Source organism: Panicum virgatum, chromosome 1K, assembly GCF_016808335.1.
Source record: "Panicum virgatum strain AP13 chromosome 1K, P.virgatum_v5, whole genome shotgun sequence".
Classification (NCBI taxonomy): Eukaryota; Viridiplantae; Streptophyta; class Magnoliopsida; order Poales; family Poaceae; genus Panicum; species Panicum virgatum.
The window spans coordinates 53,649,230-53,675,012 of record NC_053136.1 but is presented as its reverse complement, the minus strand read 5'-3'; the positions used below and the strand labels follow the sequence as shown (position 1 = coordinate 53,675,012).

At 44.7% G+C, this 25,783-nt stretch overlaps 1 protein-coding gene across 2 annotated transcripts; it reads right to left on the bottom strand.

Moving 5' to 3' along the window:
• Window positions 1-5,733: 5,733 nt before the first annotated feature.
• Window positions 5,734-14,705, bottom strand: LOC120644187 (phosphoinositide phosphatase SAC3-like). Of its 2 annotated transcripts, XM_039920758.1 has the most exons (17): window positions 14,209-14,705; window positions 13,094-13,298; window positions 12,848-13,013; window positions 12,169-12,394; window positions 11,836-11,912; window positions 11,565-11,746; window positions 11,391-11,488; window positions 10,966-11,093; window positions 10,764-10,886; window positions 10,244-10,652; window positions 9,284-9,405; window positions 8,527-8,628; window positions 7,114-7,317; window positions 6,831-6,953; window positions 6,329-6,404; window positions 6,119-6,215; window positions 5,734-6,085 (listed from the first exon to the last, which is right to left on the bottom strand). In XM_039920758.1, the coding sequence occupies exons 1-16, from the start codon at window positions 14,290-14,292 to the stop codon at window positions 6,129-6,131; spliced, it is 2,412 nt and encodes an 803-aa protein (XP_039776692.1). In that variant the 5' UTR covers window positions 14,293-14,705; the 3' UTR covers window positions 5,734-6,085; window positions 6,119-6,128. The 2 variants fall into 2 exon arrangements, with proteins under 2 accessions (XP_039776692.1, XP_039776687.1); XM_039920753.1 differs by having other exon boundaries at window positions 5,734-6,215; window positions 14,209-14,704.
• Window positions 14,706-25,783: the final 11,078 nt, after the last annotated feature.

The following is a 25,783-nucleotide window of genomic DNA, read 5'->3' as shown; positions in this document are numbered from 1 at the left end:
TTTCAGTATGGTACTATCTCTGGGAGTACTGTGCCGGAAGAACAGTACCCGCCGAGCTACAGTAATTCCGAAAACTAGCCCGGCCCATTGGGCTGGGATGTTACATACACCTACCCTTTAGGATTCAACGTCCTCGTCGAACCATCGAACCAGCTTACTCATATGAGACAAAGAACCAGAATATCCTCTCTTCGCCACTGACCCGCCACGCGCCGGTGTACATGCTGGGCCCGTGGCCCACACCTACCCGTGAAACCACGAGAGTCGGCTCTGATATCACTGTAACGACCCGGCTCGGGATAACGGCTAAGATTTACTCTGCATATTGAGTAAATCACACATGCTAAATAATTCTCTTGCGCTTTCGTCCTCGCTTCGCGCAAAAGGTTCGAACCGGAGTTACTAGCTTCCCAGGCCCAGCTTTTTAAGCTGGTCTGGTTCAGCTACCGTTTACAGTTTGGGACTATCTCTGGGAATACTGTGCCGGAAGAACAGTACCCGCCGACCTACAGTAATTCTGAAACTGGCCCGGCCCATTTTGGCCCATCTCAGCCCATTGGGCTGGGATGTTACATACACCCACCCTTTAGGATTCAACGTCCTCGTCGAACCATCAAACCAGCTTACTCATATGAGACAAAAGATCAGGATCTCCTCTCTTGACCATGATTGTATGTCATAGTGCCAATCAACACATGTATACCTCCGTGTGTTCAGTGATAACGGCACATCCCAGATGTCCGCGTACTGACCCGCTACGCCCCCGTGTACATGCTGGGCCCGTGACCCACACCTATCCGTAAAACCGCGAGAGTCGGCTCTGATACCACTGTAACGACCCGGCCTAGAATAACGGCTAAGATTTACTCTGTATGTTGAGTAAATCACACTTGCTAAATAACTCTCTTGCGTTTTCATCCTCGCTTCACGCAAAAGATTCGAACCGGAGTTACTAGCTTCCCAGGCCCAGCCTTTTAAGCTGGTCTGGTTCAGCTACCGTTTCCGAAACTGGCCCAGCTCATTTTGGCCCATCTCGGCCCATTGGGCTGGGATGTTACAAAATTGGCACGTATGGAGAGTTAATAGGACTAGTATTTTTTTAAAACTCCAAACTAAATTTGCAACAGTTAGCCCAAGTAAGGGCTAGAGTTAGCACCATCGGTCTTCATCATAATAAAATCTAGCTAATGTGTAGCGAGACCTGGCCATGTTTGGTTCGACTCCCATTGCATGGCTTCACGATGCCTCACACGCCCAGTTCTGCGCAGCTAGCTCCAAGCCTCCAACAACAGGAGAGCATTGTCATCGGAGCTAGAGAACATCGCAGCACATAGCTACTGTTCTCATTTTCCCGAGTTTTTAAGTGCCCTGGACTGGTGAACTGTTGGTGTGTCTAGTAGGAGCTCCCTCATTAATTTGCCAGGATATATACATCCCTATTTAAAGTGGAACCATCATATATTGTGCAACAACTATAAGGACGTTTCTGTGTTGACAATGTACTCTCAAGTCTCAAACTACATGTGCCCAAATAAGATGTAAGGAAAAAAAAATTGGGGATTGCTAGAAGTAAGGCTTATCACATTGATTTGTTGGTGAAAATGAATGCATGGATGGATTTTGCGGTCTGAACTCTGAACTGCTTTATTACGCTTACCGTTCATCAAGTCTAAATTACAGATACCAAGAGGCAGACGATGCTACAAGCTTGATGCCATATTTGCAACCAAAAGGAATGTCACCCTATTGCGTTGCTACAAGATTTTGTCATGCTGTTTCAGCTCCTGAACGAGCGCGACTTGATGAAAGCGGATTACTCGACACCCACGCCCAACAAGCCATCTATATATTTCTCCCTCGCGTTGGATCATGAGCAGAAGCGTGCGTGGGTTCAGCGAACAATCTGACTGTCCCCCATGGTGCCAAGAAACGACCTCGACGCCAGTTGGCCCAGCTTGCCGCGCCATGGTAGTCCAGCGGGCACTGGGTGCACAGAGCAAGAGAGCTCTACAGACGGAAACCAGGGTCTTTATTGGCCAGCATAACAGCGGGGCAGTGTGTGCATGCTCGGTGAGTGGAAGAGGCGAGCAAGGCGAAAGGATTTGAGCTGAATTGCCCGGTTCACCTCAGAACGGCGCAGGGAGACCAGACAACTTGTTGTACCAGAAAAGCCATGGCGTGGATTCATGATGCCTACCATGCCCACCAGTCGTCTTGTATACAGCTAGAACAGGCGCGCATTGGCATCGGTCACAGCAGCTCGGAACATTGCAGCGTATAGCTATTCTCATTTAGTTCCAAAGTTTTAGATGCCCTTCACCGGTGAACTCACAGCTCTTGGTATATATGCCTGGCACCACCTCCCGCCTTATCTTTCGCAAGGGTATATATATAATACTAGCTCCATCTTTAAAGCGCAACCACCATGATTTTTGCAACCACCAAGGATTACAGGGTACGTACCGTCCCTGTGTTTTTAAAACGGGAGTCCTTTCCAACTTGAGTGTACTCTCAAGTATCAAACATGTGCTACCCAAGTAAAATTTGGATGCCCCATGCATGAATGGCCAGAGCCTAGAGGTGAGACTTATTCGGTAACTTCGTGCTAGAAAGCGTCGTCTATATATGTTTACGCCGGCTACACTCTCATTGCTTCATTGGTGAAGGCTGTCACAATGCCGGTTGATGATATATATACCAATAGATAGTACATAGTCCCTATGTTCTAAACTTTAAAATACAAGGTCAAAGTTTTCTATTATACACCATCAAATTGGTTTAATTATGTCAATTATAAAGCATGCCTTGACATTGTATTTGTTAGTGTTGTAAGTATTAATATCATTCTAAAAAAGTAATGTTAATATATTTTTTTATTTAAACTTGGCCAAAGTTATATGAATTGGACTGAAGACAATGCTAAAACAGCTCATATTTTAGAAACAGAGGAATTTTGGGGATCCAAATTTGAGAAACAAAAGACGATAGGGTAAGGGTAGGACCGGACCCAAACAATACCCACTCGGGAAAAAAATAAATTAAATGTCAGGTGCTTTAATATTTGTGCAAATTTCATGGAAGGGTCTCCAGACCATAATGCACATCGATACTTGATCTGATGACTCGACAATGCTCTGTGGTGCCAAACGCGGAACGCACGCACCATCACAAACTCAAGCAACAACCATGGGCTGGTGAGTGGTGACTACTACGACCGATCCACTTATAGCAAGCGCAGCATCGGCACATCACGATATGGTAGATCAGCCCATGCCACGGGAGAAATTTTCCACAAGCAATGTGCATGGACTCTTTGATTTGGTTGCTGGATCCGAGGCACATGCCCACGCAGGCCTCATTTTCGAACACTTTGGGGTTGTCACCATTCACCAAGCCTGTGCAGTTACTTCACGATGCTTCCCAGCAGCGACTCGTATACTTCTATCATAAAAATACGGCAATGATGCATTGTCACAATTGTTACAAAGACTTCAAGAAACTTTCCAACACAACACCATACATTTCTGTGGCTATATATGGCCTCTCGCTCTCCGATGTCAGTGGTTATTGTAACTTCTGCTCCTTTCTCCGTTTCTTTTGTCTGGACTGACACCTCACTATTAAAGGGAGTTGGTGTGTTTGGTGGATAGCCTATAAGGACCATGTTATGTTGTGTCATAGTTTTTACACCTAATCACTCTCCTACTCTGCTACCGAACAAGCGTGCCTAAATTTGTGGTGGACCACTGCACTATAGAGGTAGTAACTCGTATCACCAATAATGTTGTGCAAGAAAGTTTCACACTTAACATACTTCCTTATTCTATATGATTGTTTCAACTGTACAAAAGTTTGATTTTATGTTTCATATAAGTATTTTAAAAGAAAATTATTTTGCGGTGAAAAACTATCTCTCTTGCTGGGAAATATAATGGGCACAATACCTACGGCTACGTAACCAATCTAGAAGGTTGATCGCATCATTTTCATATATAAAGGGAGAATACAAATAGTACAAGGCAAATTATGCTCAAACTACTTGGAGCAGACTGGCTTCAGTATATCAGAACTTCAGAAAATTCTATTGCGGAGCCTAGTATGGCCCTAACAAGGCTCCGCCTCTGCCACCATACACAAAATGAGCTGTGGAAAGTTGTAACACTTGGGATCTGCTACCAAAGCTTCATTATCTTTATGCAAAGTGCAACAGGAAAACAAAAAAGTCCTTTGGTACGAGTCGTGTGTGTATGTCCATGGTAGTGCAGGGTGATAGCAGAGTGTAAAGTCACATAAGACACTATCTTCTCGTTGTCAGCGATGTGAACTATACAAACTATGTGACCAACTCGTCTGTGAGACTAATGCCTTACGATCCCACAGCTATGTTCGCGATGCCTCCTAGGCCAGTTTGCTGGCTTTGCCGAGTTCTCTAGGTGCAAAACCAAAACAGCCCGAACACTGACACGCGTTCAGTTCTCACTTCTCAAGCGTCATGGCCCTTTCCACTCTATTTGAAGGGGAAATGTTTTTTTTACGAAATTCACAAAGGGAGAACAACATATTTACCCGTGTGCAGGTAAAATGCACCGAGTCCAACAACGCCATGGCCATTTTTTTAGAAAAGAGAAACTTTATTAATTTCAAATTTGATACATCGAGGTGATACATCGTCTTGAAATGTTCCCGGCCTCTGCCCTAATGACACACAACCCTACAGAAAGTTTTGGAATGAATCAATGAATCCAAGCACACTAATAGCTGTCAATCCTAAGACTAGACTGTCACCCATGCGCCCGGACAAAAAAGTTCTTGGCCACCTGGGCCAAAAAATGCGACGCCACCACAAGGATGTCCTGCGAAGAAGGCCGTTGTAGGATAGCCCATGTTCGTAGCCAATGTGTAGTCGCGAAAATAACCTGCAAGAAAGAATGCTTTTTGTTATAAAAAACCACCGCATTTCTGCAACGCCAAACAGACCAGCAGAGGGCTGCAGCACCTACAAGGACAAGTGGTTGGTAAACTTTTGGTATACCATTCAACCAGTTTTCAAAAATATTAGATACACTACTTGGTTTAGGTAAACCCCAAGCCGCGTAGACTGAGGCCCATACCAACCGTGTAAAGCGGCAATCAAAGAAAAAATGTTGTATTGTCTCGTCTTCATGACAAAAGTAGTATTGTTGGCTCTCTTGCCAATTACATCTTGCTAGGTTGTCTTTTGTAAATATGATTCCCCGTTTTAGATACCAAAGAAAAATCTTGATCCCGAGGCCATGGCCATATAATATGCAAACCCAGAGGCCAGAGCAACATGGTGGGTCGTGGACTATTCACGGTTCAAGGCTCACGGCTCAGAATATTTTTGTGAAGTTTTGTTGGACGACCGAAAAAGGAAAAACACACCCCGTCTTTTGGTACCCATATATGAGCTTAACTATCCTCTGACACAAAGCGCATTTGTTTCGTCGCAGCAACAAATCTAAATGTCATTGTACGTAAATGTTCTCACAAGAACAGCTGAGAAACGAACAGTGGATACAGGAAACCAATGACAAAAGTAATCCATCGATAAATAAAGAATATAACATTTGGACATCAGAATAAGTTATCCCAATAAAATTCTCGGTATTTGATAAAAGAGAACCAAGCAGCATATTTTTTATTAACATACTGTTCCACGAGACCAGAGCCAAGAACCGGGGGTGGGGGTGGGGGTGGGGGGATAAAAAGACGTTGAGGAATAAGCGGTGGTTTGCTCTCCACCTCCACTATAGACACCTCAAGCATATATATTTACACATGAAAATAGCAAGTCCCATGAATAATAATACAATTCCAGATGAATAATAATTACCACACCTATCTCTATTTTCTTTAAAAAGAAAAAATATCTACCTACTCGCCCATAGTAAAAAAAAAAGATGTGAACAAATAAACAGACGTTATACTTCCCTAAAGGACTCTGGGATGATAAGGGCATAAATCACAGGTGAAATGTCTGAACTGCTGTACCATCCATCTTATTCTCAACTCCTAGTCTCTTACTTGGATCCGTTCACTGACTACCCAGGAAGAGAAGCTGGATCTTCCAAGTAGCCAGGAATACATGAGACAGCATCATCGTAACCTTAATACCAAAAAGTGTCCCCGTGATTAACCCACTGCACAAAATCGTCCGGTAACTTCTGAGCCTGAATTTCAGCAACTTGGTTTTCCTGAAAAGTGCCACCACAAAAAAAAGATACATTTAATGTTTCGATAAAATGCACAAAAATGCAGAGAAGCGGTTCTTTTATAGACAATAAGGATTTTGGGGCCATATCCTCACCATGATTTCAGGAGTTATGCCACTAATTACATTTTCAGTCGATAGGTTCGCATCTGGCGTGCTAGTTGCAACAGACCTGTTCAAGCACAGTTGATGGAAAAACAGTGAGGAAAGAATAGTGTTCTGTTGAGCAGCAGCAATAAGCGAATATTGGAGTTAAAAATGGAGCATGGAAACAAAACATATCCAGAGTCAGGATATAAGATTTAATCAAATAGTACTGAAAAAAATTATACAGATCTGTGATTAGTAGTACAGGGCTAGCTATGTGATTGCAAGAGCAAGGGAACTTTTCATATGCAAATGGAGCTAAACACTACATAAATACACCAATTAGTTAGAATTATCCTTCAATCTTTTCTCCTTTCCCCCAGTCCGTTTTCCTAGAGAAAGAAAGGTGCATATACAACATAACAAAGAAAACTTTCTGCGGAAGACTACGATGGTAATTGTGCATTAGAGATGAGAATTGTTGAAGCTAAAGCAAAAAAAAAATGTTGACCTTTCATCACTTGAGTTGCCTGAGGTGGAGAGCCATTCAAGATCCAGGAAGTTTGAATCACCAGAATCATTGTCAGGATCAGCTCTTGGGACATGAAGTATATCAGAGGCTGTGGGAGTATACCTAAAACAAATTTTTGAGAACAAAGAAGCTGTTCTAAGTAAACAGGAAATCTCATTATATGAATTCTAAAACACCACATTCTCACAATCTTGTGGTAAATTATTCTACTATCTGTAAAGAAGATAAATGAAATTAAAGGCCTAAAGGAGCGTAAACTGACCTTAGGTGTGATACCCCACTTTCATAGCCTGATGAAACTTCATTTTCATGAATTGAATGAGATTCCAAATTTGGAACTTGTAACCCACTCTGAACATCAGGCTGTGATGCAGTCAACGGTTCATTATAGCAATGACCCGAGCCAGATATAGAAGCACCGCTTTCATGAAGAATACTGCCATCTGATCTTATTCTTTTCAATGTACTGTGACATCAAAACAAACAGTCAATGATAAGAAGGATGCTGCTAATTTACAACGCGCATGCTTCATTTAAAGGTTCAAACTTTGGGTTCTCTTCAGTTGTGCATTTGTGCTAAGGGGTCCTAGTGTCTCGTGGTGTTCATCATAGTGTCCAGCATAAATAGACACAATGCTGCACCAGGCTAAAAATATATTCTCCAAGATTTTTTTATCAAAAAAATTACACCTCAGCTATACTGAAAAACAGTATAACCTCCAACCAGTCACTGTACCAAGCCTTTGTCATGATACTCAATTGCAGCTTGGATGGAGCAAAGTTAAAACACCCTTGTGTATTCTTTAGTAGCATGGCATTGTCAGTTAAATAGCTAATTCAAATCAATACAGGAGGATACTTCATGTGCCATTGAAAAGATATAGACTGTTAGGTACATCAACTAAGCTTGTCAAAGGAGGCCTTGATCTATCCTTACTGTGATGAAAAGAATGTACAAAATGGCCAATATGTAAATAGGATCAGAAAATGGAATATCTCAGTCTTAAGTAGGATTAACGGTAAAGGAAACGGCTTAGTAATATGGGTCCCCTGTACCCCTAGCTTTTATTTTATCAAGTTCAAATCACAAAAGGACTTCAATGCCATTTCTATTGATTAGGGACTGAAGCCAGCCTTTTTCTCAAAAAAAAAAAGTGATTCGGCAACAGAGCAACGGCTCAGACAATTTGTAATATTTCTTTTTTATTTCTTTTTAAAAAAAATAACATGGAGGTTTTCAATGGCATGTATTGAATTAATGAAGAAATAATTTCTTTAATTTCATATGAAAACAGAACATTGAAATTCCATTTGCAGTTACTTCACAAATATATCCAGTACAGCATGAACAAATACTTCAACAACATTAAAAAAAGTACAACCTGAAGAAAAAATATTGGATAAAGTTCATTCAATATAAATGCCTCTAGAAAAAACTAGTTTCACTGGACATCAGCATAGGCTTATATTCCCAAATGTATAGGCCAGAAAACACATGAAAAGGCATTACCAGAACAATAGAACACAAATAAGAGCCATTTTTGTGCAGTCACCGTGCACTACTTTTAAGTACAACAAATGAATTGCAGCTTAATGGATGCCCTTGAGATTATCTCAATACATGAAAGAATTTAACAACTGATGTATTATGTTGTTAGATATATTCTTAAGTTACCTTGTGTGGTCATCAAAAAGTTCATTGTTATGCTCCCCGGAAGATGATTCTAGCTCCCACAGTGCAGGTTTCCCCTGCTGCGGCTGGAAGTATCCCAAAAATCTACAAGAAGGGGAGCACCAAGTGATTAATAAAATAAAACAAATCCAACAAAACACTGTTGAAGCCCACAATATCTCTGTTCGCCTAAACGGCCGTTTAGTCCGTTTAAACAGCGTTTAAACAGTAAACAGAGGTCACCCGTGTCGTTTAGGCCCTAAACGATGAATTAAACGGTTGGACCATTTAAACCCATTTAAACCGTTAAAATCCGTCTAAATCGTCTAAACAGAGTCGAGTTAATCATGATTAAATGAGCTAGATGATCATTTAATTTATAATTTAGTCAATAGGAGGATTACAACTACCACAATTAATACCGAACCAAGTAGCACCGCAAGTATATGAAATGTTGTGGGATTTAAATTTCTTCGAGAAATATTATTTGGCAGAATAGTTATTTTTTACATGTGCAAATATGTAGACTTTCTAGCATATTTGACATTTACGTACATAAATATGTATAGTTTAATGTTACTATGCCAAACCGTTTAGGGCGTTTAACTCTGTTTAAACACCGTTTAAACGGCCTAAACACTAAACAAAGGGTGACCGACTGTTTACCGTTTAACGTTTAGGAAAACATTGCACAATATAACACATCAATAAACGGAAAGAAACTGCTCTTAACAAACATTGATATACCCAGTAAACATACAAGTTTATGGCAGCCTGTTTGTTAGCATCTATACAGGTGTTGCTGTAGTGTCGTTGTAGTGTCCTGAAGAACTCTTGTGACTGAATAAAAAGCTTCAAGTGACCTCTCTTTGCAGAAAATATCTTCAGAAGAACACATCAAAGAAAAAATTAGAGCAATGCTGAAACCAAACAGCTAAACATGAACCAGCACATATGATAGAGGTGAAAAGATGACTTGCCACAAAGCATTACAACAACAACAACAACAACATAGCCTTTTTTCCCAAGCAAGTTGGGGTAGGCATTGCAGATACATTTTCATTAGAGGAAGAGTAGCTTTGATAGTTGGAAAGATGGGATTAAAACTAAATGAGCCCTTTTGTTTTAGCTTGATCGTTGAACTGCAGGGTCATTAAGAGATTTGAACAATAAAAAGATGTCATTATTTATGCATTACTTTTTCCCCTTTTGCGTATAGATTTACGTCAGTACCAATATTAGTCTTCATCATGGTTTAGAGAACAGTTATGCTTTTAAAAATTGTAGGACAACTATATTATGTGCTTTCAACTTAGTGGCACCATCCATAAGTTCTGATTTTATATTCCTCTCAAGAGCAGCTGCCTTGGCCCACGAGTACAGTCATGTCTGGCATCTTGGAAGTCTGTCTATGGTCCAAATTACAAATGTCCATTAAGCAGATGGGGCTCTAGTGTGAAATCTTATATTTCTTCCCTTACAGAAGATAGTAGCTCGATTTCCGATACAAAATGGTATCAAAACAAGCAAACTCATCCATGACTGGTTCTAGTATATGCTGGAAAAGTATGTATGGAAGAATAAAGAACAGAGCAAGCATCTTTGTATGGTCACGTCTTATAATGCAACTTAAACTAATGAATTGACCAATTTTAAAAACTCCAAACCAGATGTTGTATCCCCTTCCTGCCATTACAACCAAAGAAATGCCACAAATTACCTTGTTGTGAGCAGCTGAACCGCTATACTGTACAGCAAGTGTGTCACCCATCCTCTCATAAAAGTGCATCAAGTGATGGGCCAAGGGAGCCTCTAAAGCTAGCTCTGGAGATTCTATAGCACCAAGCGCATGCAGCTGATGTCCAAGAGCAGCTAAACCATACGCATACTGAGCGACATTTGTTCGATCCAAACAATCAATACAGTTTGTCCGCAAGACACCTTTTTGGAATTTTGGTGGTTTTAGTGGTCGCAGTTCACTATTCTCAACTTTGTCTTCTGCAGTTGCGTTACCAGAGGAATCAGAGCTGCCAGAGATATCCTCTTGAGATATATCACCAACAATATCATAACACTCTGTGTTGTCACTATTGCTGTTGTCATCACATAAATATGGTTCAAGACCACTCCTATAAAGCACGAATGAAAGAAACAAATTAAATTTTCAAAGAACAGTAGTAGCAATTCTTGAGCTGGCTTATAACAGAAAGTGAACAATTAGTACTGGGGAAAGGTCTTACAACAGAGTGGACCAGTGTGCAGCAGTCTCTGAACTTGGTGCAACTTGGCAATAAAAAAACTCGGTTAAACTCAGAGCCCGAAATGCCACTTTCAGCAGAACATCAAGCACATTTGTAGGTTTGCTGAAACAGAATACTTCAATAAAACACACTAGAAGATAATGACAGTTAGGAAATGAACTAGAAATATAACAACGAATACCCTTGAGAATTTTTATGGAGATCCCAATGTAAGAACCTCAGATGATCCTCCTCTGATAAGCTCTTATTTATTATCTTGATTGCCTTATCAAATTCACGGCGAAGTATAGACTCTCGCCTCTCACGTGTCTTCCAAATAAACAACAAAGACAGCCACAACAGCAGTGTACATTAAATTATCATTCAAAAAGGGCGTACCCAGTGCCGTAGGCTTCCCGCACTGTGCGGGGTCTGGGGAAGGGTTGTCTTTAAGCCCCAATCCTTACCCACACAAATGTGCAGAGGCTGGGGCTCGAACCCGGGACCTTCCGGTTACAGACGGTAGGCTGTACCGCTGCACCAGGCCCGCCCTTCACATTAAATTATCATTCATGTGAAGATATAATGACAAGATGCTGCTACTCCAGAATAAGATGGTAAACTCACCTTAATCAAGTTTAAGATAATGATAGGGTTTCCATATCTTGTTCTAAGATTTTCAAAATGAAGCTTGGTAGCTTCATAATCATCGTCCATCTCATGCACTAACAAAATGGTAAACTTTTACTAGCAAAGTTGATGAAAATGACAGATGTGTCATAGAAAGGTTTTGGAACTTACATATTATATTAGGTTTAAGATTCAATTTTGATGTCTCCTGTGACCAGAATAGTGGGATTGAACCCCGGTTCTGTACAACAGAACTTACTTCACTAGGTCCAGGCACAGCTTCATATACAATTTGCTCAGTTTCAACGTCATTTGCTACTCTGCCCTTCTCATTCACCCCCCTTTTCAAATATCTGCTCATTATTCATTAAAGTAAGCCCAAACATCAGGCTAAAGTAAGGGAGACAATTTATTTAACCAATACTAAGTTTCAAGCACAAACCTGGTTCCAGCATAATGCCTCGAGCGTCTAGCAATGAGTGTGAGCATGATATCCTTCCCAGATATTGAGAATTTATCCTTAAAACACGACAACAAGCCCTTTTTTCAGTATTCAGAAGCAGAATCTGAGAACAATATTTGAAATGATTGGGGTACAGAAATAGAGGGAAGAAACAAATGCTAGGTAATGTGATTCTGTTAGATAGGACAACCAGATGTAACCCAGTCACGGCTGGTTATTGTAGCACTCTCTTTTGGAATAAAAGCATTTCTAGTATCTTCTCATTAAAAGTGAAGATCTGATTCAAACGAAACTTATTTATTAAGCATATACCTGCTTAAAGAAACCATGGACCAGTGCAACGGTCCACAAAGTATTTCTGAGACAGTTACGGATCCGACGAGTTAGAAACTCGTTCCAGACAAACATTGTCTCATATAAGGTCCATCCTTCCTGATGTGGGTCACTCAAGTTCTTCTGAAGACTTCTCATGATGTGGTATGAATAACTGAAGAAGAAATCCTTCCTAAGATCAAGTGTGCTCAAGATCTTCTTGTATCTGCCCGATTACAGAAAGAGATATATTATTATAAAGAAATGCACTTATCCAGTGTCGGCGGAACTAAACTGGAAAACAAATGTTCAGAATTTGTTTTATTTGGTTCATGAAATAGTGCTATGCATACACATAGTTAGCTGCAGATCTGGAGAAATTACATTAAAAAAGAAATAAGCTGCCTTTCGAAGAAGTTGATCGCATGGATAAGGGGATAGTATACAACGGAGCTATTGGAGCTCATAAAGTTCTTAACAAATAACAACGCAGGACAAAAACTTGCCAAGTTGAGTTAGGATAAAGTGTAAAATTAATAAGCTTGCAAACAATGGCCTCCACAGATTTATTTTCACACATTGTTTTTTTTTTAATCAATTGGTCCAACCATTTTAAGTTAGTGAAGAAAATAGCTATACAGCATTGGTACTTTGACACTAAAGTGGGGACAACACAAACCTGTTCTCATCCTTGGAGCTTTGAAAGGTTGATCTTGTCTTTGAATTTGCTAATTCAACCATTGCAGTCCTAGTCACCTGGTACACTGGATGAGCAAAGATCTCCCCAATTCTTTTCTGCTCGGTAATAATTAGCATGTAATATGGCCCAAGGAACTTGATGAAACCTGGCAAGAAAATTTATCATCAAATGTATGTATACAGATTATTTATTTCTCTGTTTGTAAAACAAACGAAGAAAACTTACCAATTACGCCGTAAAACTTTGTAACAAATTTTACTCCGCCAGTTGACCTGTGTTCTTCATCAAGACCTTTCAACAAGTCATGATGTTCACTGTCACTATATACAGTAGAACACTCATCTATCACAAGTTCTGATGGCTCTGATCTATCAATCTTGAGTAATCTCCAAAGTGTTTTGTCAGAGTTAGTTCCGAGAATATAAAGTCTCTGCAAAGCAAATCATACTTAGTACTAGTGTCAGATGTGATAAGGAAGTGCATTGGTTGTTGAACAGATAAATTAACAAATTCCAACAAACAGTTTGAATATTGATTTGCAAACATGGTGAGCAACAGTGATTACAGGTGGAATGTTAAAAAAAAAGAACAAGGAGAAGTTTCACCAAACTCTTAAGCCTTAGAAGCTTTTTCTCTTTCCCACTTGATTCTGTCCAGCACCACTTCAACAATGTCCTTAGTGAACTAACTGTAGTTTAGAACTATGTGTGTATTATTGCTAATGGGCTTACAAGGCAAATATATCCGGGCTTACAAGGCAAATATACATGCTTTGTCCACAACTTTGGAAACAGATGATCCATTATGCTAGCAATAAAGTTATCATGGAGCGGCAGGCAGATTCTAACATATGAAGTAGGGATAATTTTGTGTTACCATCAAATAATTTGTTAAATCTAACGGTTTATATTTCAGCGGATCAGAGTACCATGTGAAATCCGTTCCATACACACAAGTAGCACAAAAACAAGCAAAGGTTCCGTATGATAACCATTTCCACAACAAGTTGTCATACCATGCGTGACAAAAGGCATTCAAATTAATTCACGAAGACTGAAGGTTGAAGCTATAGTCTCGTCACAACGGCAGATGATATGGAAACAGCATAGCTTCGCAGCGATGCTACAACACGATTTGACTCGAAAACACTAGGCAAGAATCGATGAGAAATAGTAGTTCCCGACGACATGAATATCTACAATTCATAACTGCTCTGGGTCTCTGGTCCATCCCGAATCAACCGATCCGGAGGCCCGAATACTACCCTCACCACGCAACGGTAACGGCAAAGCAGCTGCTGCTGCAAACCACGAGCTGAACCAGCGCATTGGTAGGCTTACCGACTCGCTCTCGTAGAGCTCGAAGCTCTGCAGGCATGTGGCCTCGGCCTCCTGCTCCACCGCGGCCGCCGCCGCCGCAGCCATGGCCGGCCCCGGCCGGATCGCCCGCTCGCGCCACCTCAGGCCCCGCCACCGCCGGATCCCCGCCGCGCCGGCCCTGGACGGAACCCTAGATCCCCCGCCGGCAGCTTGAGGTAGAGCATTCCCCGCGGCACCCCCGGCGAATCAGAGCAGCTCCCGCGCCGGCTCCGAACCCCCGCGCAAACCGCGCCCCCGCCTCGGGGCCAAGGATCCGTGCCTCGGACCGCGTCCCAGGAAGCTTCTAGCGCAGCGGGGGTTCGCGGGAGGCCGAGGCGGTGGTGGAGGCGAGGAGAATTCCGCGAGGTGAAGGAATCCGTGAGCCGGAGGCGGAGGGATGGGAAGGAAGGAGGAGGTTGCGGCGAATACAGCTGCCGCACCTGCACAGCCAGCAGAGGTAGGGCTGTTACGGCGTTGCGTTTTGTTCCCCGTTTAAATTTGGTTGGAATCCGTTTCCCCTTGTGCCCTGCTGGGACGGTAACACCTACTACTACCAGATAAGCACAGCCGAGACGGGTGAGGCATCTAGCATCTTTGGAAGATGACATTAGGCGTGGCAGGCCGCGTGATGGTGATGAGAAATGTGGCTCAGGGCAATTTGAGTGGTACATGTCAATTTTCAGCTTGCATATCACAGCTTGCATGTTTATATTAACCACTCCAATCCAACACGCTGTTATTACAAACTACAACTCACGAGATTGCTCGGATGATCTGTCCATGAGTCACCATATCTATCTCAGTTTCCATGGCATATCACAGCGATATATCCCCGCAAAAAAAATACATCGTGCCAATCACCAGCAGGTGTGAGGTAGTCATACCATGTATTCTATGCTACCCCTTGTCCTATTACCAACGCAACCAAAACTCCCTGGACGAAGGAAATCGATGCTTGACAAGTTGGCAAGACATGGCCGGGTCAACTTGGCGGGTAGAGCGGCCGGGTGCGCGCAGGTTGACCGGCAGACGTGGCGCGACGCGATGCGGTTGGGCTCCTCGGGTTTGCGTGTCGGGGGCGCCTCAATCATTGGGAGCTCCACGAGAGCACCCGCCGAGCCGCACGTTGTTGTGTGGCGCCACAGACTTTGGAGCCATCCGTAGGGCCGGCCACCCCCTGCCCAAAAGGAGCACAACCTTTTTGCCGTTGGATACGAGTTGTATTTTCTTTTGCCAAACCAACCACAGCGGCAGCTACTTCTTGTGTTTTCTTTTGCCGGAAGAGATATATACAACCTAGTATGTGATTAGTTTGGGTTGCAGTGTAAAAGAAATGGTGCGAAATAATGGCAAGTGTTTTGAGAGGATTTAAACAAATGTTAAACGCAAAGACTTTGCGGGTGACATCAACATGAAAACGATTGCGGTAGCAACAAGATTACCATTATTGGTTCGTCATTGTCCGCAGCAATTATAAATACCACACCGAGCGGTATATTACATTGTATAGAATTGAAGTCCATCGTATAGAGAAACACAATAGGTAGTTAGATATTTCCCAAATATTTGGTTGGGGGCAAGCACCTGCATGCGTTGTTGACCTCCTCAACAACAATTGTAACCACCACTCTAGCTCTCCTTACTCAAATAATAGAAAAGATATTCCTTGAAGGTCGGAAACCTTACTTCATTTCGCACAAATGCTTCATGTATTTCACACCCCCCTCGAGTTTACCAACTATAATTTTGAAATGATCACGCGATCCCCGCAGGACTACCTCGCATCTTTTTTTTTGTTCAAGTTGACGCGGCTCACATCCGTTCGTGAGCCGGTAAGGGTTAAAATCACTCTACTATATAACCCGTCGGTTTCAGCGATCTATCAGCAACGACGAGAGCTGAAGACAAACGATCAAGGAGAACGGCGGGCAGGAATTTCGATCGAGGCGTGCACGCGAAAGCGAGAGGAGCGAGAATTTTTTTAAAAAACAAGAAGAAGCAGAAGACGAAGAAAAGAAAGCGAGAGGGCGATATGTAGAATACGCCGTTGATGGTTCACATGCATGCCAACTGCCAAGTAAACGCAAGAGGGAACAAGATAGCAAAAACGAAGGAGAGCCCCGAGCCCCACGCGGGGTACACGACGCGCCCGTAGCACAGTGCCGGGGATGTAGCGCAGCGACCGTGGCGGCGACGTGTGCATGTGCATATGCATGTTGGGCGCATGCATTTGCTGGGAGGCACACGAAGCTGTGTGCCTGCGATCGATAGAAGCTGACGGAAAACAGCTCGCAGTTTTCAGTGGCGTGAACGATTTTTTCCGAGGAAAAGAAAGGAACTAATGATTCCTCTGAAAGTCATTGGGAGTTTCGGGCGATTGAGCTATTGCTCTTGGCCTCTTGCTGAAAGATGGGAAGGGACTGAACAAGTCGTACGAGTATATATGTCAAATATGTGCGGGCATTTTAAATTCGTTGTGTTGGGTTTTAATTTTGAAATTACTAATGGGTTCCATAAATAGATAAATGAAAATCAACTACAAATATATAGGGTCACAAGTTGATGCACATTGATACGACATCGGACATCGGCACGCATGAAAGAATTGTCTGATAGGATGACTGTTCCAACACTTCCTTGCATTGAGAGGTTTCATAAAATTTTGTACCAGCAAAGGTCCGCCATCTTTGTATAATCTTGCTGGAAAATCAACGGAGAGTTCTACGAAGATATGCAAATTAAAGACGACTAATTATACAATTTCCCATCAAAGAAATTTCCTGATTCTTTTATTGAATCATGCAAGAAATTTCCTAGCAAATGGAGTTTTAAGGAACCGACGACACTTTCTTGTTCTTCATGCTTCGGAATCAGAAATAAAAAAATCCCCTGGTGACAACTGTTCGGCTGTTCCATTTTCTGATTTATTATATTAACTGAATAGTAGTCTCACATCATGTGATCCTTATTCTTATCCCAAACTCCTCCTCCATTTGAAAGAGTAAAAAAAAAGTTGGCTTGAAACGATCAGCTCCATAAAAAATCATCAATATAGTTATGCAAGCAGGATAATATGCATATACTACTATTTTTCCTGGGGCAACAAGACCGCCCAAAGATATCATTGGCCAGGAATACATGGACGGCCAGGCACGGCAGATAATTTCATGACATGTCGAAAAGCAGCGATATTTCTGCCCAGTCAAATCCTTCACAATACCAAGTGATAACGCTGCGCCGTTCGCGGAAGTCGTTGGCACAAGTGCACAACCCATCGCACGAGCTCCACGCCCAAGCCATGCCATTGCCGCGAGCGTCAAGAGACGGCTCCAGAGTCCAGAAGCGATTCCAGAGACCTGCTGCTCACCTGCAGAGGTGAGGTGGCGACGCGTGCATGCAGATCAGCCTGGGTATGCAATGCATGCAGGGCATGGAGCTGCCGCTGCCGAGATGGGAGTGGACGCACGGCCTGCAGAGAGACCGCTGCGGCAGGGCACCGCTGCTTTCGCTGCCGGGTGCGGACGCCGCCGGCCGGCCCGGGGAGAGCCTGCTGCCTGGGGCGCACGCAATCGACGCCGTGGCTCCGCGCATCGTCGTCAGCCGTCCAGCGATCGCGATCGGATTTGATCGGATCAGATCGGATTGAATTAGTTCTCTTCTCTGTGATGTATGCACGGACGATCATCCGTGCATTCCAACCTCAGCCGTCGGATTTCCCGAATCAGCCAGGCATCCCGCGCTGGCAAATAAAAGCAGCGCCGATCTCGCGCTTAGGCATAGAAGCAGCTGACGAACGAGTCCACGCAGCCGATCAAAAGAAGGGCCGGCACTTAATTACGGCTCAATCATGCTGCCTCCAAATTAATCCATCCTGGATGCTGCTGCCGTAGCTATCCTATCCAAGAAACAATTTTTTTCTGATTAAAAAAGAGCGGCGCCGGCACCACCAGGCCATTCCGAGCCTTTTTCGGCCGTAGGCCAGCGGTGGTTGTTGGCCCGTAGCAGCAGCAGCAGCATTTCACGTGAGGTGCGCTGTAACACCCCTCAATTAGCCCTCAATTAGAAGTGAATAATTATGGTTTGAAGTTTCAAATTTTTCCAAATTTGAGTCACAAATATCAAGGGGCTCGTGTTCCCTTCTCTTTTCTCTCCCGTGCGTGGTCACCGTGGCCAAATTGACCACGGCGCCGCTCGCTCGCACCGAGTGCCGCGCGTTCTAGCCCATGCCGCGCTGCCTCCCCCGTCGCCTTATCCGCGCGGCCTCTCCCTCTCCCTCTCCCTCACACGCTGCGCCGCGCGTTTGCGCTGCTGCTGCCTACGCTGCTGCCGCGGCGCCGTCACTGCCATGGCCGGCCCGGCACGCCGCCCCCCCTCCGGACCATCTTCCTCAAATCGACCGCAACCGAAGCTCCTTCATCACCGTAGCTTCCTCCCGACTCGTCCTTGCCAAGCTCCGGCCCTCCATCGGCGGGAATCGAGGTGGAACAGAGCCGTCAGCCCCTTTTTCCGCCCCCAAATCCGCCCACCGTCGAACTCCATCGTCGGACCACCATTTCCTTCGTCCAAAGGCTCGAACCGAACCTAGGTGAGCCCCCGAAGCTCATGCTCTCCACGTTTTCTCGCGTTCGCATGCTTTCCACGCTCGTTCTCGACCACGCCGCCGCCGGCCGAGCTGCTCGCCGCCGCCGCCCGCTGCGCGCCACGCTCGCGCCGCCTCCCCCCCCCGCCAACCTTGCGCGCGCACCAGAGCCGCCCTACCCCGCTGTTGCTCGCACCGTGCCGCCCTGCCGCCGCTGGGCCCCACCGCCGCCGGGGCAGCCGCGCGCGCTGCCTCCCCTGCCTTGCGCCGCCGCTAGGGTACCGCCGCCGCCGACCGCCCCGCCGCCTAGGGGCACGCCTGGTGGCCGAGCAGAGCCGCCGCCCCTCCCACTGACCAGTGGGGCCCGCTGGTTAGGGGGGTTAGGGGGGAGTTTTCTTTTATTTGTTGTTAAATTCGGCTGTAGCTTGTAAAATCCGTATAAAATCAAAGAAAAATGGGAAAAAAATATGAAATAAATTTTGTTAGATTTGTTAGAGTAAGATCTATGGAGGAAAAATGTCCATGATGGCGAAATGACCTCTTTACCCCTGCAAAAATTTAGATTGTGTTTAGTCTTGCTTAATTAGTTTCTATAGATCTGTTAATCTAAAAATTATGAAATTTTTGCAGTAGCTTACTTTAAGTATGAGTGGTTCACTGTAAAATTTTCATGATCATAATGCATAGTTTAGTACATGTTTATAAAATGTACCTAGCTAGTATATTTGCATAGGGATAAATAATATCTTTATATATAAGATTCTTTAGAAATCATGAGAAGTAATTTAATAAATGTCTTTGCAAGTCATGTTCTGTTGATATTAAATGGTGCTCTAGTTTGATACTTAGGTAGATTAGTTGTTCCTAACACTTAGGGTTAAAGTTAATCATCACCATACCTGCATCATTTTATGTAAAGTGTTAATTTGTTTAATGTTTATCTTCTAATTACAAAGTCATATTGGCATTTACTCATTGTCTCATATGCATGCATATAGAATCCGCGACCGAGGAAGTCGTGTACGAGGTGATCGCGGAGCTGCAGGAGCAGACGGAGCCAGCCCCGCAGGAGTTTCGTGACGACCCGGCCCAAGGCCCAGTGGACACTAGCTTTGAGCAGCAGCCCGCAGGCAAGCCTCGGAGCATAACCTATTATTTTAACTTATGAAATATTATATATGTATTTACTTGCTTATGCATTAAGTTTTTAGGCGTTGGATGAAACCCTAGTTGCATGATTCCTAGGTTCCATTGGTCGGAATACTAGTATGTATATGTCGTTATCCTTGCCATGCTAAAATTAGGATTCGGTAGAAGTCGAGTAATGTCCTTTTACTCGCGAGATATAGGATGTCTTTATGATTTGATTATGGAATATTGGAATATGGAGGAAAGGAAATGAATTGGAGACCGGGCGGGAACTGTCTAGCCCCGTCTGTGTCGGTTAAGGACCGTACCGTTGTCGGCCCTACTGATCATGTTTGAATTGTACTAACTGCATGCCGGAAGTAGGAGGTAGTCGAAACCGGTAAGCCTAGTACTGCCTCATTTCGAAAGTATAGAACTTCATCACCACCCCTTAGGGCGAGTCGGGTAGCCGCGGAGAATTGGGATGCATATGTTTATTTTTGGTGGTCTCTCGTTGAGCCCGGCTGACTATATGTAGGTGGGCGATTCTGTAGTTCGAGGCGGGGAGGGGAATGGTTGGTTCGTGTTGTCCGACGTGGCAAATATGTGTCGTGTTGGTTAGGTCCACCTTGCAAGGTTAAATCGGATCGATTCGCCGTCAGTCGCTCTCGGACATGAGCACCTTGATCTCCGAGTCACATCGTAGTAAGGAAATGAAACGAAATGATATGATACATGTTGATGTTATTTAATCAATTATGTTTTCACATTGATTGTTATAGATCTGCAAATCATAGATGTGTAGCAACTTTATAACTATAATTTGGAGCTAAAAGTTTGAAATTAAGGATCTACCCTTAGATGCCTTTCTGCAAATAAAAGCCACCAGCCAGAAAGATTTTCATGTCTAGATATGTGGGCTAAGTATATCCAAAAGTCGGGTAAGTCTTGCTGAGTATTAGTATACTCAGGGTGTGTTGTTTACCCTGTTTCAGGTATAGAAGCTAACCAGGATTCGCATCAGTGGGCTCGATGTGACGTCCTCACGTGTTCATAGTTATCGTTTTGTTTTATTGGTTCTCAATCAAATTTACTTCTCTCAGATCATATTCTCTTCCGCTGCTGTCATTTATTTTATGTAAATTCTAAATTTAAAGCTGTTTTGTAAATATTTATGTTATTATCTATTTTTGTGAAATTATATTATACTGGTACCGTCTGTGCTCGCCTTCGCGCGGGACTTCTGGTGTGTTTCGATCGGCATGTGGGTTAGAAACATGCTATTAGGTTACACTTAATTAAGCTAATGCGTCTGATGCGTTAAAATGATGATCATTATGTTTAATTAATCCGTTTAACTTGGCGGTTCCGTGACATGCGCCCTGACGGCCCAGTGCGAAAAGGCGTCCACTTGTGTCGCGCGACGCCGCCGCCGGCCCTGCTCTCGCCGGCGGGCAGGCCGCCACGTCCGGCAGACCGCGCGTGGTGCGGCGGTGGCAGGTCAGTGGTCATATCAGAGTATCAAGCACAGTGCTACTGCTCGATCGGTCACTTGAGCACGAGGCTAGCCGTCGAGTACGTAGACTACTGGGTGGCTAGTTTTAGCTCCCACATGAAGGAAAGAAACGGAAAGAAGGGTCTGGACTCAGGACTGTGGACTATGGAGGCGTCCGCGGACCCGCCCGTCAGATACAGTGTCAAGTGTCAAGCAATAATGCTGTTGGATTTCCCTGGGCGTTCAAGTGGGGTAAGCTAATTCACGGGCGACCGTTCCGAGTCTTCTGTCCGATCGATTTCAGACAAGCAGCAAACCCCAGAGACCTTCATGTGATTCCCAGCGTTTTGTTTTTGAGGTCTCTGTGCTGCGGACACGCAGTCCCCCAACAGCCCCACCTCACCGCAACACGTGCAGTCCCAAACTAAATAAAATATATACAAAATTTTTTATTTGCAAATTTATATAACAAAAGTTATAAAACAAAATTTTATAATTAATGATAACAAACTTTATGAACAGAATTATTATACAAAGAACAAGGACAAATTTATACATGCAAAATTTTGAATCAAAGAAATTTTACAAAACCAAATATTCTGAACAGTGTGCAAAAATTTTGGAGACCAAAATTTGAAAAAGAATAAATTTTTCGGAAAAAATGTTGTGAACACAAAAATTGGAAAACAAATTTCAAAGAGAAAATTCAACAACAAAAAATTAGAAAAGAAAAAAATAAAAAACAGATGCACACCGGCGGGAGCTCCATCGAGGAGCACCGAGCGTGCTTGCCTGCCTGCCAGCCGTGCCGATACCCATCTCCGCTGCCCTGCCGGGGCCCGATGCTCGGCCCGCCAGCGCTCCCTTGCGCTGCGTTATTGATGGGCTCCAGGCCGTCGCGCTGCCGGGGCGGGAGCGCATGGGGCTCGTCGGGCTACACGTTAATTCCCACGCCGCCGGAGCCGACCAGGCTGCCACCTCGCTCCCATGGTCTCCGCCACGTACCCGGGCTTGGGCTTGGATGAGAGAGAAACGCGAAAGACAAACACTGCGTTCGGTAGGTTGGAGCTGGAGGCTGGAGCTGGAATAGTGTGAGAGAACAATACTGTTGGGCTGGTTGGAGCTGGAGCTGGTGGCTGGAGTGGTGTGAGAGGAAAATACTGTTGGGGTGGAGCTGGAGCTGACTGCCGAACGGAGTGAAAAGAAATTAGGTCTCGTTTGGAAGGGCTCCGCGTGAGGCTGGAGAAGGAGTCGGAGCACATGGAATTGCATTTTGTAGCTCCGTCGACTCCACCGGAGCATCATATAAAAAAGCTCCAACTCTTCCCGTTCTGATAGCAGAAGGTTCCACCGTTTTGGGCGTTTGGCACGGCCCGGCCGGAGCTGCCGGTGGAGCCGGGGGTAGCCGCACCAAACGAGGCATAAGAACGGGGGCGGATGGAAAGGACAGGATGTACGTCGACCGGACGATGCGTTTTGAGCGGTCATCCGTGGAATTAGTTTTGCGCGTTCAAGTGAGAGCGTCTCGCGAGTTGTTCAGGAACCGCGGCCCGGTGACTGCTATTGTCCGTGTCCTACCGAGCCTGGCAATGGCATTGGCATGACTGGTCTGGCACCCTGAGAGGCTGAGGCCCGGCTCCATTCTTGCGGTCACCTCTAGTAGCACCAGGGTTCACCATTTCGTTTTTCGGTAGAATCCCGGTGATCGGCGGAAACGGAATTCCGTTCCGGAATTTCGGTGAATTTCGGCGAATTTCGGTGGATTTTGGACGAAATTTGTTGAATTTTGAATTTTGAAACGAAATATATCGAAAAATACCGAAATTTCGAATCCCGGTAACTAGCGGAAACGGAAAAAAAACCGAAATTTCGGCGAAATTTCGCCGAAAAGTTAAACCCTGAGTAGCACTCGCCTCTTTTTCGGGGTGCTTTGCCGCAGAGAAGAAGGTAGTACTATCTGAAATTATGCCGGGACAGTTCCTTTCAGCCTTTGTAACGATCGACCAAACTACGGGCAATATTTTTTCTCGACTTCTCTAAGAGCATCCCCAAGAGTGTCCAAAAAACACTCCCAAAAATAAGTTTTGGGTAAAAAGCTAAAATCCAACGCTCCAACAGTGGTCCAATCTCCTGCCCAATTTTTTGGCTCGCCCAAAACAAGCGCTCTGCAGAGTCAGATATCCGCCAAAACTCGTCACTCCCAATCCCGAAATTTACTGCCAATGCCTGCCATTTCTCGATTCCCGCGCGTTTTCCCTCCCAGACGCGCCATTTTTCTGCAGCGGCGCTTCATCATCCTGCCAATCTCTATAGCTGCCGCCTCCCTCCATCGCACCTTCCAGGACATGCTGGGCTAGCAGCGCGGCAACGCCGTCTCCCATCTGTCCATCCCGCCCCTCTGTCTAGATGACAGGATCTCCGGCATCGACGAAGCAGCCTCCCGTCCATCCGGCGCCGGATCCATTCTATCCACAGCAGCTGCTCCCCTCCAACCAGTAACCCTCCCACTAGATTGCCTCCCCCGACGGCTCCAGGTAAAAATGAGCCGGAGCTCACATCCATAGGATCACGAGCTAGGGTTGAGGTGTGACCTGCTTGGTCAAGGACTCAAGGTATGAGGCGGCGATGGAGTAAAATACCAACGTGAAAGATACGGTCAGAGGAAAAAACGGCGAGAGCAGGCAATTTTGTTAAATCTTCCGTGAGATAAATAAAAAAACTGGGCCCACCTCAAGATGATGTGTCACCGTTTAAATTAGTTTTGGGATAGTACTTTTGAGAACTGTTGGGAGAGGTATTTTTTTTACTCCCAATAATTTTTGGCAAGGTCCTATAACTAGAATTTTTGGACTCTATATTTTGGACACTCTTGGAGATGCTCTAACGTGGTCAACATCGACAGGTTTAGGTTTGGGGCAGCGAGTCCAGGACAGCACCGTGCCGAGGGAGCCGGGACAGGTCACTGAGGGCCTGTTTGGGACCGCTTATAATCGGATTCTCGACGGAGAGAAGCGAGCCGGCGAAAAAATCCCGCCAAACGCCCGGCGTTTTTCTCGCTTCTGTCAAACGCAGCGGCAGCAAAACGCGAAATTTGTACTGCGGCCGGTGAAAAGCGGAAAGCGACTTCTGGCTCGCTTCTCCGTGCCGCGCGTCCCCAGCAAGCGCGTCTCCTGGACGCGGAAACAAACAGGGCCTGAATTTCAAGACAAGAATCTCTCTTCTTGCCATGAACGTTTTCGTTTCCTACTCGTGCTGAAAATACGGTGGTCTTGACGCATTTGGACAGATTTCGCGGAGGCCTCACATTCTCCGATCTGGCAGCGAATCAGGAGAGAAAGCTGCACCTCTCACTCTTAGGCCCTGTTTAGTTGAAAGGTAAAAATTTTTTGTAAAAAAATCTTGTTAATTTGAAGTACTAAATGAAATATATTTATAAAACTTTTTGTACAGATGGGTTGTAAATCGCGAGACGAATCTAATGATACTAATTAATTCATGATTAATTTATAATTAGGGGATGATTACTGTAGCATTACTATTGCAAATCATAGATTACATAGGCTCATTAGATTCGTCTCGCGATTTACAGCCAATCCATACAAAAAATTTTGTAAATAGACTTTATTTAGTACTCTGTGCATGTGTCGAAACATTCGATGCGATGTTTTTTTTTTTGCGATTATGGGGTTTATGTGGTGGGAACTAAACAGGGCCTTACTGCAGGCAAGACATTCTGATCGCTGTCGAGAGGGGTGGATACGACACGATCAACATCCGGAAGCGGAATTAATGGAGGCCCAACGGCGACGTCGAAGACGAACCCAGCCAGTCGCCATTCGCCACCGCGATTCACAGGCCACACGAAGCGGCTAACGCTCGATTCCGCCCTGCCGGGCATCTGGCAATCGGGCATCGCCTGAGCCTTTTCAGGTGTCGTACGTGTCACCCTTTCTTGGTCATCGCGTGCACACTGCTCTGTGCACCAGTAGCGTTCTTTCTCTGAAACATGTGTGCCGGAGGGGCGTCGATGCTGTTGGCTGTTGCCCCGCGAACGCGATACCACTTGGCTTCGTCTATCTCAAGCAAGACGAAAACGTTCTGAATTCCACTAATAAAAGACCGGAATACTGTAATCAACTTGGATCGGAGAGAAGATACCAACAAACAATCTCTCCCTAGGAATCTCCCATGGAATCCTGGCCAATTCCGAGGCCAGGGAAGTAGGTCACGTCGCCTGCCGTTCCCGGCCGTCGGATCGGCCGGGTGGACGGTCCAGATCGTGCTTTCTTTGGTCATTCTGCAAGATAACCCCCGAACTTAAAAGAAATCAACCCGCAGTCCAAGTTCCTCTCTCA